This window comes from Anolis sagrei, chromosome X, assembly GCF_037176765.1.
Source record: "Anolis sagrei isolate rAnoSag1 chromosome X, rAnoSag1.mat, whole genome shotgun sequence".
Classification (NCBI taxonomy): domain Eukaryota; kingdom Metazoa; phylum Chordata; class Lepidosauria; order Squamata; family Dactyloidae; genus Anolis; species Anolis sagrei.
In genome coordinates this window covers 107,047,811-107,063,075 of record NC_090034.1, presented here as the reverse complement: position 1 = coordinate 107,063,075, position 15,265 = coordinate 107,047,811, and the positions used below count along the sequence as shown (strand labels likewise).

Sequence of the window (15,265 nt, the reverse complement as noted above, 5' to 3'; positions counted from 1 at the left end):
GTGATTGTCTCAGGGCATGCTCTTGAACCAAACCAAACCTTGCAGAGTCTTTTATCAATAGTCAGCAGAGATTTACTGCACAGCCTCTGACCTTAAGCAAACACTGGTTTTCACTCAAACTCTCAGTGGAGGTTTTAATCTTGACTCGTTGCTTATGTTCAAATGTATACACATCAGGATCAGGGATATACTCACAACCGACAGACAACAGATAGAGGTATTATGTTTGCATTTTTCCCAACTTCAGTGTCCAGGATATTAACCATGATTCTCAAATTATAAGGACTGGACCCAATTCAGTAGGAAATTTTCCTTATCACCATTGCACCATATGTCAGCAATTTATTCAAACTAAGGTTTTTCAAAATGCCCAAACGAAGAGTATTTATCAACTGCATCATTTTGCTACCTGCACCACTAAAGGTGTCATTTATGTCATTATCTGTCCCTGCTCCCTGATGTATGTCGGGCAGACCAGTAGACAAACTAAAATTAGGAATCAGGCCGTTGACTCAAACCTATATAAACATTTCAATGTTATGAACCATAGTCCTGAATTGTCCCGGGTCCTAGTTTTAGAGGTGGTTACATCCTTCTCAAACATACATTTATCCTCTAGACTACAACAACGTGAAGCCTTCTGGATTTTTACTCTTAAAACTGTGCATCCTAAGAGTCCAAATGATTCCATTTCATTTCAATGTTTTATGTGAGCCAGTACATGCCTCTTTAAACAGGTTTTTCTTCTGAGTAACTTACAATTGATGACTGGGATACAGCCATACCGGTAGCTATAAATTACTCTTCATATACTTTAAGTTTCTCCCTATATACTGGAGTGTCGACCTGCCTCTCCTGGGCTTGCCATGGAATCAAACGAATAGCAGAGCACCTTTGTAGGAGAAATTACGTGAGTATTTTTGTTTCCTGTTCTGTATGCTTTCATATTTGGTAATTGCTTTCCTATACTATGTTTTTTAGCCACGTATATGCAGGGAACACATATGTGGAAGGTAAAAGGAAGAGGGGCTGACCAAGGGCAAGATGGATGGATGGCATCCTTGTAGTGACTGGACTGACCTTGAAGGAGCTGGGGGTGGCGACAGGGCCGACTCTTCCATGAGGTCACGAAGAGTCGGAGACGACTGAAGGAATGAACAACATATGTGTTCCCTGTAGGTCCAATCATATATTGACTCTACTTGAAGAATTCTCCACTTTGCAAAACTGACTATTTGTGGATTTCTACACTTGTATCAACTACCACCTCAGGAACACTCCACGTGGTCGAAATTGGCTGTAGTTTATAAACTGTGAATTCCAAAAAAGGACTGACAAACTTTGATTTGCTGTTGACAAACTGTGGTTTTAAAAAAAGGACTAACAAACTTGTGCATTCTGCTGTAGGAATCAGCTGTCTAACCCACATTGAGAAATTCTGGAGTAAGAGACTTGCAAAAAAGACTTACAAACTTCGATTGGTTATTGATAAACTTTTGGTTTTCAAAAAGAATTTACAAACTTGTGCATTTTGCTGTAAGGATCTGTTGTATATCCCACATAAGGAATTTTTTTGGTTTAGAGAATTGCATGAAGCATACTCTGTACAAGCAGCTAGTGCCTTTAATGTTATAGTACTATGAGCATAGATATGATATACAGTCTTATATCATATCATATACATTTTGCCCTTGTACTCGATTCCTGCCACAGGGGGGTCGCTCCATCCTCTATGACGCAGAGTCTTGATCACAGACTTACTCTTTCCTTTGATTGCCAACATTTCAGGTATTTCTTTTATGGTGCCGTAAAATATCTCCCCACTTAAGTGGTGCCTAATTTCTCTACTCACAGCTCACAGCTGTTTTCAGACTGCTTAGGTGGACAGTAAGCTGGGCTGAAGGTCAGGTGCTCACCCCAACTTCGAACTGTCAACCTTTCAATTGGTAAGCTCTATACTTTACTTAGGCGATCCCTCGCTTTCCAAGGATGATTGTATTCCAGTGTTCTTGTGGGTCCGTATGTGGCTGTGGAGCCCTATTCTTGACCTGCATCTTCTTCCGCAGTGAGGGCATTGGTTTCCAGGTGGAAGGCGGTCTCGGTCGGGGTTGGCTTGATGTGCCTTCCTCTTGGCACGCTTCTCCCTTTCACCCTCCACTCGTGCCTCTTTAAATTCTGCAGCACTGCTGGTCACAGCTGACCTCCAGCTGGAGCGCTCAAAGGCCAGGGCTTCCCAGTTTTCAGTGTCTATGCCAGAGTTTTTGAGGTTGGCTTCGAGCCCATCTTTCAATCTCTTTTCCTGTCCACCAACATTCCATTTTCCATTCTTGAGTTCGGAGTAGAGCAACTGCTTTGCGAGTCCGAGGATGATGGTCCTCCAAGTTCGGTGTCCTGGGGGTGGGTTCGTAGGTGACGGTGGAGCCCTATTCTTGACCTGCATCTTCTCCCGCAATGAGCGCATTGATTTCCAGGTGGAAGGTGGTCCTGATTGCTTGATGCACCTTCCTCTTGGCACATTTCTCTCTTTTGCCCTCCATTCGTGCCTCTTCAAATTCTGCAGCACCGCTGGTCACAGCTGACCTCCAGCTAGAGCACTCAAACGCCAGGGCTTTCCAGTTCTCAGTGTCTATGCCACACTTTTTAAGGTTGACTTTGAGCCCATCTTTCAATCTCTTTTCCTGTCCACCAACATTCCATTTTCCATTCTTGAGGTCGGAGTAGAGCAACTGCTTTGGGAGACGGTGGTCGGGCATCTGGACAACGTGGCCGGTCCAGCGGAATTGATGGCGGAGGACCATCGCTTCAGTGCTGGTGGTCTTTGCTTCTTCCAGCACGCTGACGTTTGTCCGCTTGTCTTCCCAGGAGATTTGTAGGATTTTCCGGAGGCAGCGCTGATGGAATCATTCTAGGAGTTGCATGTGACGTCTGTAGACAGTCCACGTCTCACAGGCATATAGCAGGGTTGGGAGGGGAATAGCTTTATAGACAAGCCCCTTGGTCTCCCTACGGATGTCCCGGTCCTCAAAGACTCTCTGCTTCATTCGGAAAAATGCTGCGCTCGCGGAGCTCAGGCGGTGTTGTATTTTGGTGTCTATGTTGACTTTGGTGGAGAGGTGGCTGCCAAGGGAGTGGAAATGATCAACATTTTCTAATGTGGCACCATTAATCTGTATCGCTGGCATTGGAGAGGGGTTGGCTGGTGTCTGCTGGAAGAGCACCTTGGTTTTTTCAATGTTCAATGACAAGCTGAGCTTCTCGTATGCTTCTGCGAAGGTGTTTAGAGTGGCTTGTAGATCTTCTTCTGAATGCGCACAGACGACGTTGTCATCAGCATACTGGAGTTCTATAACACATGTTGTTGTAAGCTCTATTGCTGCTGATGATTAAGCAGCTATGCTAAAGCTCGGCTGACAATCTCTGGCTTCGGTGGAGAGGACTAATGGGTATTGCAGTCCTACAACATCTACAACTTCCCCCCTTGAGACAGAGGGCCCTCTTTGTCTCCTACCTGGCGACCATTTGAGGAAGGATGGCTTCCGTCATCTGCAAAGAAAGAGTAATCTGAATTGAGTTCTCCATTGCCTGCAGTTTTGGTTAATCCACATCCAACAAAGTACATCCCACAAAGCATTTCAATAACAACCACAACAACAACAACAACAACAACAACAACAACTTTATTCTTGTACCCCACTTCAATCAACCCGAGGGGACTTGGGGCATAAAATGAACCACAAAATGCAAAACAGTAAAATAAAAACATATGGCATATAAAACTGCCATTAAAAACAGCAAACAATAACCTATGGAACATGGCTGGACTGTAAACAAAAGGCAAGAGAGTGGGATAGTGCAAAATTGTAGCCGTGGAACAAGGACAGGGGGAGAATTCTGATAGTTTATAGGTTACTAGCCATCCCCTGCCACGCATTGCTGTGGCCCACTCTGGTGGTCATGGGGTTCTGTCTGGGGGGTTTGGCCCAATTCTATCGTTGGTGTTGTTAAGAATGCTCTGTGATTGTAGGTGAACTACAAATCCCGGCAACTACAACTCCCAAATGTTGAGATTCTATTTTCCCCAAACTCCACCAGTGTTCACATTTGGGCATATTGAGTATTCTTTTAGAGTTTGGTCCAGATCCATCATTGTTTCAGTCCACAGTGATCTCTGGATGTAGGTGAACTACAACTCCCAAACCAAAGAACACTGCCCACCAAACCCTTCCAGTACATTTGGGCATATTGAGTATTCTTGTAGAGTTTGGTCCAGATCCATCATTGTTTTAGTCCACAGTGATCTCTGGATGTAGGTGAACTACAACTCCCAAAGCAAAGGACACTGCCCACCAAACCCTTCCAGTACATTTGGGCATATTGAGTATTCTTGTAGAATTTTGTCCAGATCCATCATTGCTTTAGTCCACAGTGATCTCTGGATGTAGGTGAACTACAATTCCCAAACCAAAGGACACTGCCCACCAAACCCTTCCAGTACATTTGGGCATATTGAGTATTCTTGTAGAGTTTGGTCCAGATCCATCATTGTTTTAGTCCACAGTGATCTCTGGATGTAGGTGAACTACAACTCCCAAACCAAAGGACACTGCCCACCAAACCCTTCCAGTACATTTGGGCATATTGAGTATTCTTGTAGAATTTTGTCCAGATCCATCATTGCTTTAGTCTACAGTGATCTCTGGATGTAGGTGAACTACAACTCCCAAAGCAAAGGACACTGCCCACCAAACCCTTCCAGTGTTTTCTGTTGGTCATGGGAGAACTGTGTGCCAAGTTTGGTTCAATTCCATCGTTGGTGGGGTTCAGAATGCTCTTTGATTGTAGGTAAACTACAAATCTCGGCAATTACAACTCCCAAATGTTGAGATTCTATTTTCCCCAAACTCCACCAGTGTTTACATTTGGGCATATCGAGTATTCTTTTAGAGTTTGGTCCAGATCCATCATTGTTTTAGTCCACAGTGATCTCTGGATGTAGGTGAACTACAACTCCCAAACCAAAGGACACTGCCCACCAAACCCTTCCAGTGTTTTCTGTTGGTCATGGGAAAACTGTGTGCCAAGTTTGGTTCAATTCCATCGTTGGTGGGGTTCAGAATGCTCTTTGATTGTAGGTGAACTATAAATCCCAACGACTACAACTCCCAAATGACAAAACCATAATTTTTTGAGTGGTGGTCACTCCTTGTGTTGTGAGACTTTTGTTGCCAAATTTGGTGTGATTTCGTTCATTGGTTCTTTTGTTTTTAGGGTACTCATTACGCACATAACATTTTTTATATATATCGATATACAACAGATGGAAACTTGGTTGCATTCCACCAACCTTCAGAGTTGAAAGGATGTTGCAATTCACCATGTCATTAATGAACTAAAAGGGGGGAAAAAAGGGGGGAGAATAGGGTTTGGTGTTAGTTTCGTTTATGCAAGTATGCCCTCCCCAGGCACTTTCTATGTCCTCCAGCCCAACGCTATGGTCTTGGAGGCACACAACACATTGCCAACATTGTTATGGAAAAGCTAAATACAGGGAGTATCATAGACTCATAGAATCAAAGAGTTGGAAGAGACCTCCTGGGCCATCATCCAGTCCAACCCCATTCTGCCAAGAAGCAGGAATATTGCAGTCAAATCACCCCTGACAGATGGCCATCCAGCCTCTGTTTAAAAGCTTCCAAAGAAGAAGCCTCCACCACACTCCGGGGCAGAGAGTTCCACTGCTGAACGGCTCTCACAGTCAGGAAGTTCTTCCTCGTGTTCAGATGGAATCTCCTCTCTTGTAGTTTGAAGCCATTCCTCCATTGCGTCCTAGTCTCCAAGGAAGCAGAACACAAGCGTGCTCCCTCCTCCTCCCTGTGGGTTCCTCTCACATATTTATACATGGCTATCATATCCCCTCTCAGCCTTCTCTTCTTCAAGCTAAACATGCCCAGCTCCTTAAGCCGCTCCTCATAGGGCTTGTTCTCCAGACCGTTGATCATTTGAGTCGCCCTCCTCTGGACACATTCCAGCTTGTCAATATCTCTCTTGAATTGTGGTGCCCAGAATTGGTCACAATATTCCAGGTGTGGTCTCACCAAAGTGGATGGCCCATGAGATCCCTTCCTACTCTATGAATCTATGATTCTATGAAATGCAAAGTCTGTCACTGCCTCCACATTTTCTCCCAATATGGTGCAGGAATCCAGGGACTAGATGATAACACTTTACAGAAAAGATGGCAGTCACCTTCTTGAGGTCCGGGGTCTGCAGGAAGTCTGACGGCACCGAATGGGACATGCCAACGTTGTTCACTGTAGAAAGACCAAAAGGCACGCACTCGTATTGGCAAAGAACTCAGAAAGGTTTTCGATGGAAATACACTTAGAACAGACATGGGCAAACTTGGGCCCTCCAGGTGTTTTAGACTTCCACAATTGTCAGTCCTGTCAGTCCTATCCATCTGGTTGTCCTTATCTAGTTGTCAGATTGCCCAAAGGCCTGGTCCTACAACCACGTCCTTACCTTCCTCCTGAAGGAGAGGAGGGATGTTGATGCCCTGATTTCCCCCGGGAGTGAGTTGCACAGGTGAGGGGCCACCACCGAGAAGGCCCTGCTCCTTGTCCCCACCAACCTCACTTGTGATAGCGGTGGGGTCGAGAGCAGGGCCTCCCCAAATGATCTCAGACTCCAGGGTGGGACGTAGAGGGAGATACGTTCGGACAGATACACTGGAACGGAACCGTACAGGGTTTTGCAGGTCAAAACCAGCACCTTGAATTGTGCTCGGAACTGAACCAGCAGCCAGTGGAGCTGACACAGCAGGGGAGTGGTGTGCTCCCTGTATGTCGCTCCGGTGAGCAATCTGGCTGCCGCTCGCTGAAACAGTTAAAGTTTCCGAACAGTCTTCAAGGGCAACCCCACGTAGAGTGCGTTGCAGTAGTCTATTCGGTGATGTAACAAGAGCGTGGACCACTGTGGCCAGATCAGACTTCCCAAGATACGGGCGCAACTGGTGCACAAGTTTTAGTTGTGCAAAAGCTCTCCCGGCCACCGCTGAAACCTGAGGTTCCAGGCTCAGCGATGAGTCAAAACACCTGGAGGGACGTAGTTTGCCCATGCCTGAAGTAGAATGAATGTGGTTTGGCACCACCTTAATTGCCATGGGAGAACTATCAAAAGCAAAGGATTGTCCTTGACTCGCCATCCAAGAACCCTTTTAAGGGATCCGTTCTAGTTGGGAGTCAATAAAGGGGAATCCCAGCTCTCAAATGGAAAAGATGGAGGCATAATTTACCCAAAACGCCAATCTCCAAGCCTTGCAGAGCTTCTTGGATGGATCTGTAGATTTCGGAGCCTCCGGTGAAATCCGCCTGGATCACTTTGGTGCTCCGGCCGTAGAGTTGCTCTGTGGAAAAGGAAAGAAGAGATGGACGTGCCTCGGTTTCCCCATTTTAAAAGGAGCCAAAAGTGTCAAAAGGAGCAAACCCAAATCCAGTGAAAAGTATCAAATGCATCTACACTGTAGACTAGAGCAACCAACTAAACAATGTACAGAATGCATCCTGCAAGTTGTTCCCAACGCTTTCCCTTTCCGACTGCTTTTCAGTGGTACATCTTTTGCAAATGCAATATTGGGAGAATATTAAGACACTAAAATGACACGCAGAGCCAATGTTAACAATTAAGTCGATGCGTCGCTCTTTGTCTCACCAATTTCATCAGCCACTTGCTTCAGCTTTTCCATGGAGCGGCTGACCAGGACTACATCGAGACCTTTCTTGGCAAGCTGGGAAGGGAAAAACAGAGTTGGAAAAGTCATGGCGGCATCTACACTGTAGAAATGATACAGTTTGACACCATTTTAATTGTGAGTGAAATAATGCCATGGAATCTTGGGCAATGTAGTTTTTCAAGGGCCTTCAAGGGCAACCTGGAAGTCCCTGAAGAGACTCAGAACCAGAGTGGGCAGATCAAAAGACAACCTGGCAAAATGGCACTACCTAAAAGAATCCTATAATGATGGCAAGGCTGAATATTTTAAATAATCTACCCACAGAACACCCCGAAAAGGTTGAGGAACATTGGAACAAACTGAAGACCTCCATCATCACAGCCTGCGAAGAAACTATTGGATATCAAACCAAGAAACATCAAGATTGGTTCGACGAAAATGACATCGAGATCCAACAGCTAATTGACAAGAAAAGGAAAGCCTTCCAAACATGGCAGAGAGACATCAACTGTGCTGCTAAGAAAAAGATCTACGCCAGCGCAAAAGCTGAGGTCCAAAGAAGGACAAGAGAACTCAAGGACATCTGGTGGACAAAGAAGGCTGAAGAAATCCAACACCTGGCAGATACCCATGATGCTCAGGGATTTTTCAAAGCCACAAAGGTCATCTATGGACCAAGAAACCATGGCATACAGCCTCTACGCTCATCAGATGGAACCAAACTCCTGAAGGACCAAAACTCAATTGCACTACGTTGGAAAGAACACTACCAAAGCCTCCTGAACCGCAGCTCCAAGGTGGCCGAAGAGGTCCTCTCACAAATCCCACAGCAACAAACCAGGGATGAGCTTGCAGCAATTCTTAGTTTGGAAGAAGTCAGCAATGCCATCAGCCAACAAAAAAATAACAAAGCCAGCGGACCTGACGGGATCCCTGTTGAAATCTTTAAAGAGGGAGGACCTGAGCTGACACACCAACTCCACCAGCTCATAGAAAAAGTGTGGGTGACCGAGAAAATCCCAGCAGATTTCAAGGATGCCACCATCATCACCCTCTTCAAAAAAGGGGAAAGAACAGACTGCGGAAACTTAAAAACTCTGGCATAGACACTGAGAACCGGGAAGCCCTGGCCCTTGAGTGTTCCAACTGGAGGTCAGCTGTGACCAGCAGTGCTGCAGAATTTGAAGAGGCACGAATGGAGGATGAAAGAGAGAAACGTGCCAAGAGGAAGCGTGCCTTCTCTACCCTTTTTTCTTCTTTCTCTCCTTCTCTCTTTCTTTCCCTCCTTCTTTCCCTCTTTCTCTCCCTCCTCTCCTTCCTTCTCTACTTTTCTTTCTTTCCTTATCCCTTCCCTCCTTCTTTCCCTTCTCTCCTTCCTTCCTTCTCTACCATTTTCTTTCCTTCCTTCTCTCCTTCCCTCTTTCTCTCCCTCCTTCTCTCTTTCCTTCCTTCTCTACCCTTTTTTCCTTCTTTCTCTCCTTCCCTCTTTCTTTCCCTTCTTCTTTCCCTCTTTCTCTCCCTCCTCTCCTTCCTTCTCTACCTTTCTTTCTTTCCTTATCCCTTCCCTCCTTCTTTCCCTCTTTCTCTCCCTCCTTCCTTCCTTCCTTCTCTACCTTTCTTTCTTTCCTTATCCCTTCCCTCCTTCTTTCCCTCTTTCTCTCCCTCCTTCCTTCCTTCCTTCTCTACCTTTCTTTCTTTCCTTATCCCTTCCCTCCTTCTTTCCCTCTTTCTCTCCCTCCTTCCTTCCTTCCTTCTCTACCTTTCTTTCTTTCCTTATCCCTTCCCTCCTTCTTTCCCTCTTTCTCTCCCTCCTTCTCTCCTTCCTTCCTTCTCTACCTTTCTTTCCTTCTTTCTCTCCTTCCCCCTTCTTTCCCTTCTTCTCTCCCTCCTGCTGTATTTCCTTGCTTCCTTCTCTACCCTTATTTCTTTCCTTCCTTCCCTTCCTCCTTCCTTCCTCTTTTCTGTGCATGTGTTTTGGCTGTGTATATGCATATATGTGTGTATATATGTGTTTGTGTATATATATGTGTGTGTGGTTTTGCGCATGTGTTGTAATGTATTTTTTGTTTTGTTTTGTTTTTTGTCTTTTTAAGTCTCTTTTGCTGTGTTTTTCGGTGTTTATTGAGTGATGGTCACTCATTGGCCTGAGAGGTGTCTTGTGTCCAAATTTGGTGTCAATTCGCCCAGTGGTTTTTGAGTTCTGTTCATCCCACAAACGAACATTACATTTTTATTTATATAGATTGTGGTTTTATACTGTTTAATGTTTAATTTGCAATTTGTTGTTATGTGTACTGACTTGTTGTAAACTGCCTTGAGTCGCCGATAAGGCTGAGAAAGGCAGTGTAAAAGTATAGTAAATAAATAAAAAAATAAATATTTGCAACCTGGGAACAAAAATCTTGTTACATGGTGTTATTGTTATTGTTGTTGTTGTCCACCGCCTTTTTTTGCCATAATGACATAAAGCCCTCCTGACAGATGGCCAGACACCTCCTGTTGAATTCTAGAATTTTAAAGTTGGAATAAGCCCAAAGGGAAAGTCAATGGCCATGAAGAAAGACACAATCAAAGCCCTCCAGACAGATGGACATTGAGTCATAACGTTATAACATGACATCATACAGTTGGAAGAGACTCCAAGGACCACCCAGTCCAACCCCATTCTGGCATAAAGAAGGATATAATCAAAGCCCTCCCAACAGATGGTCATCCGGCCTTTGTCTGAAAGCCTCCAAAGAAGGATACTCCTTCTAGATTTGTGCAGAGGAGGTTTGCCTTGAAGCTGAGAGAGTGCGACCCATGTTTCCATGGCTGAGCGTACAAAAATACGGCACAAAATGACCTCCAGGCTATGCGTATTAGCTGTATATGGAGCATCAATAAATGTGGTGTTTAGGCTTAGATCACTCATTATAAATATTCTCAGGCAAGTAGACTAAGAATCCCATATTTGGATCTCCCTTTTTCTTTCTTGACTCAAAGCTGCCACTCACCTCATGGGCATAAGCTTTTCCAATGCCGGATGTAGCACCGGTGACCACTGCAAAAACAAGAAAAGGGACAGGTTAGAGTTTATGCATTGATGCAAACTGTCAAATCCTCATTTTAATATCCAAAGATTGCCCCCAGGTTTTGTCACGATAATATCATTGCAGATTTGATAAATGTGGATTTAATGATGTATGGGAATGAATGGAAGAATGAATGAGTGGAGCTAATAATTTTGGAGACAGCAATTCTAAAAGACCAAGTCCTGCAATGACTAACTACCTGCTTGCTGGACTGTAATTAAAAGTTGCTAATAAGAACTGAAAAGTAAACTGTAATAAGAACTGGACAGGGATAAGATCAATGTTAATACTGTTCAGAAGGAAGTCAACTCAAAGCTATCACCAATCAAGAAGAAGTTGATAAGTTTGGATGCACCAGAAAACTATTAAGTCCTGCAATGACTAACTACCTACTTACTGGACTGTAATTAAAAGTTGCTAATATGAACTGAAAAGTAAACTGTGATAAGAACTGGACAGGGATAAGATCAATGTTAATACTGTTCAGAAGGAAGTCAACACAAAGCTAACACCAATCAAGAAAAAGTTAATAATTTTGGACGCACCAAAAAAATTTAAGGCCTGCAATGACTAACTACCTGCTTGCTGGACTGTAATTAAAACTTGCTAATAATTCCAAATCCCCTTCCCCAGATTTCTATACTTTTATATAATGTTTTTTATGTACAATTAAAGAGAAAATGTATTTAATAAAATTATTTTTTAAAAAAACTTGCTAATAAGAACTGAAAAGTAAACTGTGAGAAGAACTGGACAGTGCTAAGATCAATGTTAACACTGTTCAGAAGGAAGTCAACACAAGGCTAACACCAATCAAGATGAAAACATGTGCAGTAGAACCTTGATAGATAAGAAAAGCCTATATAGTGTGTGGTCAAGGGGTGTGGGGCGTGGGTATGAAAGAGTTGAATGGAAGGATGCATGGATGGAGTTAATAATTCTGGACGCACCAGTAAAATATTAAGTCCTACAATCATTAACTACCTGCTTGCTGGACTGTAATTAAAAGTTGCTAATATGAACTGAAAAGTAAACTGTGATAAGAACCGGACAGGGATAAGATCAATGTTAATACTGTTCAGAAGGAAGTCAACACAAAGCTAACACCAATCAAGAAAAAGTTAATAATTTTGGACGCACCAAAAAAATTTAAGGCCTGCAATGACTAACTACCTGCTTGCTGGACTATAATTAAAACTTGCTAATAAGAACTGAAAAGTAAACTGTGAGAAGAACTAGACAGTGCTAAGATCAATGTTAACACTGTTCAGAAGGAAGTCAACACAAGGCTAACACCAATCAAGATGAAAACATGTGCAGTAGAACCTTGATAGATAAGAAAAGCCTATATAGTGTGTGGTCAAGGGGTGTGGGGCGTGGGTATGAATGAGTTGAATGGAAGGATGCATGGATGGAGTTAATAATTTTGGACGCACCAGTAAAATATTAAGGCCTGCAATGACTAACTACCTGCTTGCTGGACTGTAATTAAAACTTGCTAATATGAACTGAAAGGTAAACTGTAATAAGAACTGGATAGTGATAAGATCAATGTTAATACTCTTCAGAAGGAAGTCAGCACAACGCTAACACCAATCAAGAAGGAGTTAATAATTTTGGACGCACCAGTAAAATATTAAGGCCTGCAATGACTAACTACCTGTTTGCTGGACTGTAATTAAAACTTGCTAATAAGAACTGAAAAGTAAACTGTGAAAAGAACTGGACAGGGATAAGATCAATGTTGACACTGTTCAGAAGGAAGTCAACACAAGGCTAACACCAATCAAGATGAAAACATGTGCAGTAGAACCTTGATAGATAAGAAAAGCCTATATAGTGTGTGGTCAAGGGGTGTGGGGCATGGGTATGAAAATTAAAACTTGCTAATATGAACTGAAAGGTAAACTGTGATAAGAACTGGATAGTGACAAGATCAATGTTAATACTGTTCAGAAGGAAGTCAGCACAACGCTAACACCAATCAAGAAGGAGTTAATAATTTTGGACGCACCAGTAAAATATTAAGTCCTGCAATGACTAACTACCTACTTGCTGGACGGTAATTAAAAGTTGCTAATAAGAACTGAAAAGTAAAATGTGATAAGAACTGGATAGTGATAAGATCAATGTTGACACTGTTCAGAAGGAAGTCAACACAAAGCTAACACCAATCAAGAAGGAGTTAATAATTTTGGACGCACCAGTAAAATATTAAGGCCTGCAATGACTGACTAACTGCTTACTGGACTGTGATTAAAACTTGTTAATAAGAACTGAAAAGTAAACTGTGATAAGAACTGGACAGGGATAAGATCAATGTTAACACTGTTCAGAAGGAAGTCAGCACAAGGCTAACACCAATCAAGATGAAAACAAGTGCAGTAGAATCTTGATTGATAAGAAAAACATATATAATATGAGGTCAAGGGGTGTGGGGCGGTACAGGATTTTCATGTTCTGGGCCCTGTGTGTACATTACGCTGGACGTCTCTTCGTGGTCGTGATGATATAAAATTTTGCTTTTAATCTACTCCTGAGACTGGACATTCGTCTGTGTGCTCCCCACGACCGGACCTTCAATAGGGGCCCAGATTTGGGGTCCCTTATAACATCAGCAGAATATTGCAATAAAAGACTCAATTTGATTAATGTGGATTTAATATGATGTGTGGGTATGAATGAGTTGAATGGAAGGATGCATGGATGGAGTTAATAATTTTGGAAGCACCAACATATTAAGGCCTGCAGTGACTAACTACCTGCGTGCTGGACTGTAATTAAAACTTGCTAATAAGAACTGAAAAGTAAACTGTGATAAAACTGGACAGGGATAAGATCAATGTTAATACTGTTCAGAAGGAAGTCTGTAATTAAAACTTGCTAATAAGAACTGAAAAGTAAACTGTGAAAAGAATTTCACCCTATGTCTGGAAACTCTGTCAAACTGGCTACGTGCTAGCAGACTGAACCCGGCGAAGACTGAGATTTTCTGGCATGGCCGCCCAGCAGGTCTGACTCCTCCATTACCCACCTTCGATGGTGCTGCACTATCTCCATCGACCACTGATAAGAGCTTAGGTGTCATCCTGGATTCACAGGTGACGATGGAAGCTCGGGTCGCTGCTGCCAGCAAACAGGCCTTTTTTCATCTACGACAAGCGAGGCAACTGGCACCCTCCCTATCTGACAAGGCTCTGGCAACTGTCATCCATGCCACGGTCATGTCTAGGCTGGACTATGGCAACGCCCTGTATGTGGGCCTTCCGAGGTCTACGACCCGAAATCTCCGTATTGTTCAGAATGCGGCAGCCAGGCTACTCACAAGAACACCCATGAAATGCCATAGAACACCTTCAGTGCTGCAACATCGACATTGGCTTCCAACTGAGTCCCGTGGCCTGTCTAAGATGCTAGTTCTGACCTCTAAAACTCTTTACGGCCAGGGTCCATTGTACCTTAGGGACTGCCTCTCCTTCTCCCATCATCGGAGGTCACAACGACCAGCCCAACGTGACTTACTCCATAGACCGGGTCCTAGAGAAGTGTCCTTGGAAAGGACCAGGCGCAGAGCTTTCTCTATTTCTGCCCCTCCTGCCTTATTGTGGGATTCCTTGCCGCCCTACATGAGAGCCATGTGTGACTTCGGGCCTTTTACTCTTGCACTTAAGACACCTGACTTTTTACTAGAGCAGTCGATCTCTGTTAATTTTTAATTTCTGTATGTATGTATTTTATCTTTTAATTTAGCTGTAAATCGCCTAGAGCATTCTCGGATGGAGGGCGATTAATAAGTTATTAAATGATGATGATGATGATGATGACAATGATAAGAACTGGATAGTGATAAGATCAATGTTAATACTGCTCAGAAAGAAGTCAACACAAGGCTAACACCAATCAAGAAGAAGTTAATAATTTTGGAAGCACAAGTAAAATATTAAGGCCTGCAATGACTACCGTATATACCCGACTATAAGCCGAGTTTTTCAGGTCTTTTCTCAAGCTGAAAAACCTCCCCTCGGCTTATATTCGGGTGAGGGTCCTGGTGGGAGTGTGTGGGGCTGAAAGAAGAGCCCGTTCCCCATGCCTTCCCACCAGGATCCTCAACTCTCCTCCTCCCTGCACTCCTTTTCCTTCTCCGAGTCCGGAGGAGAGCAAGGCCGTGGACAAGCCCCACGGTCACGGTTCCCTCCTTCGTCGAGGAAACCTCACACGGAACGAGGGAGGAGGTTGGACTAGATGGCCCTTGGGGTCTCTTCCAACTTTTTATTAGTATTAATATTGTTGTTGTTGTTGAGGCTGGGTGGTCATCTTTCAGGAGTGCTTTGATTAATTAAGACTTCGACAGCCTGAGTGATTACTTTGGATTTTGGAAAATGACTATGGATGAGTATGAGATCAAGGTTCAGCACTTTATGTGCTTTCAATCTGTTCCATAATTTATGTGTTTTGATTG

At 43.6% G+C, this 15,265-nt stretch overlaps 1 protein-coding gene across 1 annotated transcript in view; it reads right to left on the bottom strand.

Annotated features, from left to right (window-relative positions):
• Positions 1-15,265, bottom strand: part of LOC137094878 (very-long-chain 3-oxoacyl-CoA reductase-B-like) — a 41,232-nt gene that overhangs the window by 24,301 nt on the left and 1,666 nt on the right. Inside the window, exons 2-3 of the mRNA XM_067460801.1 lie at positions 10,729-10,775; positions 7,711-7,786 (exon numbers count right to left, since the gene is read on the bottom strand). Coding sequence (XP_067316902.1) covers positions 7,711-7,786; positions 10,729-10,775 — 123 coding nt within the window. The remainder of the gene's footprint in view (positions 1-7,710; positions 7,787-10,728; positions 10,776-15,265) is intronic.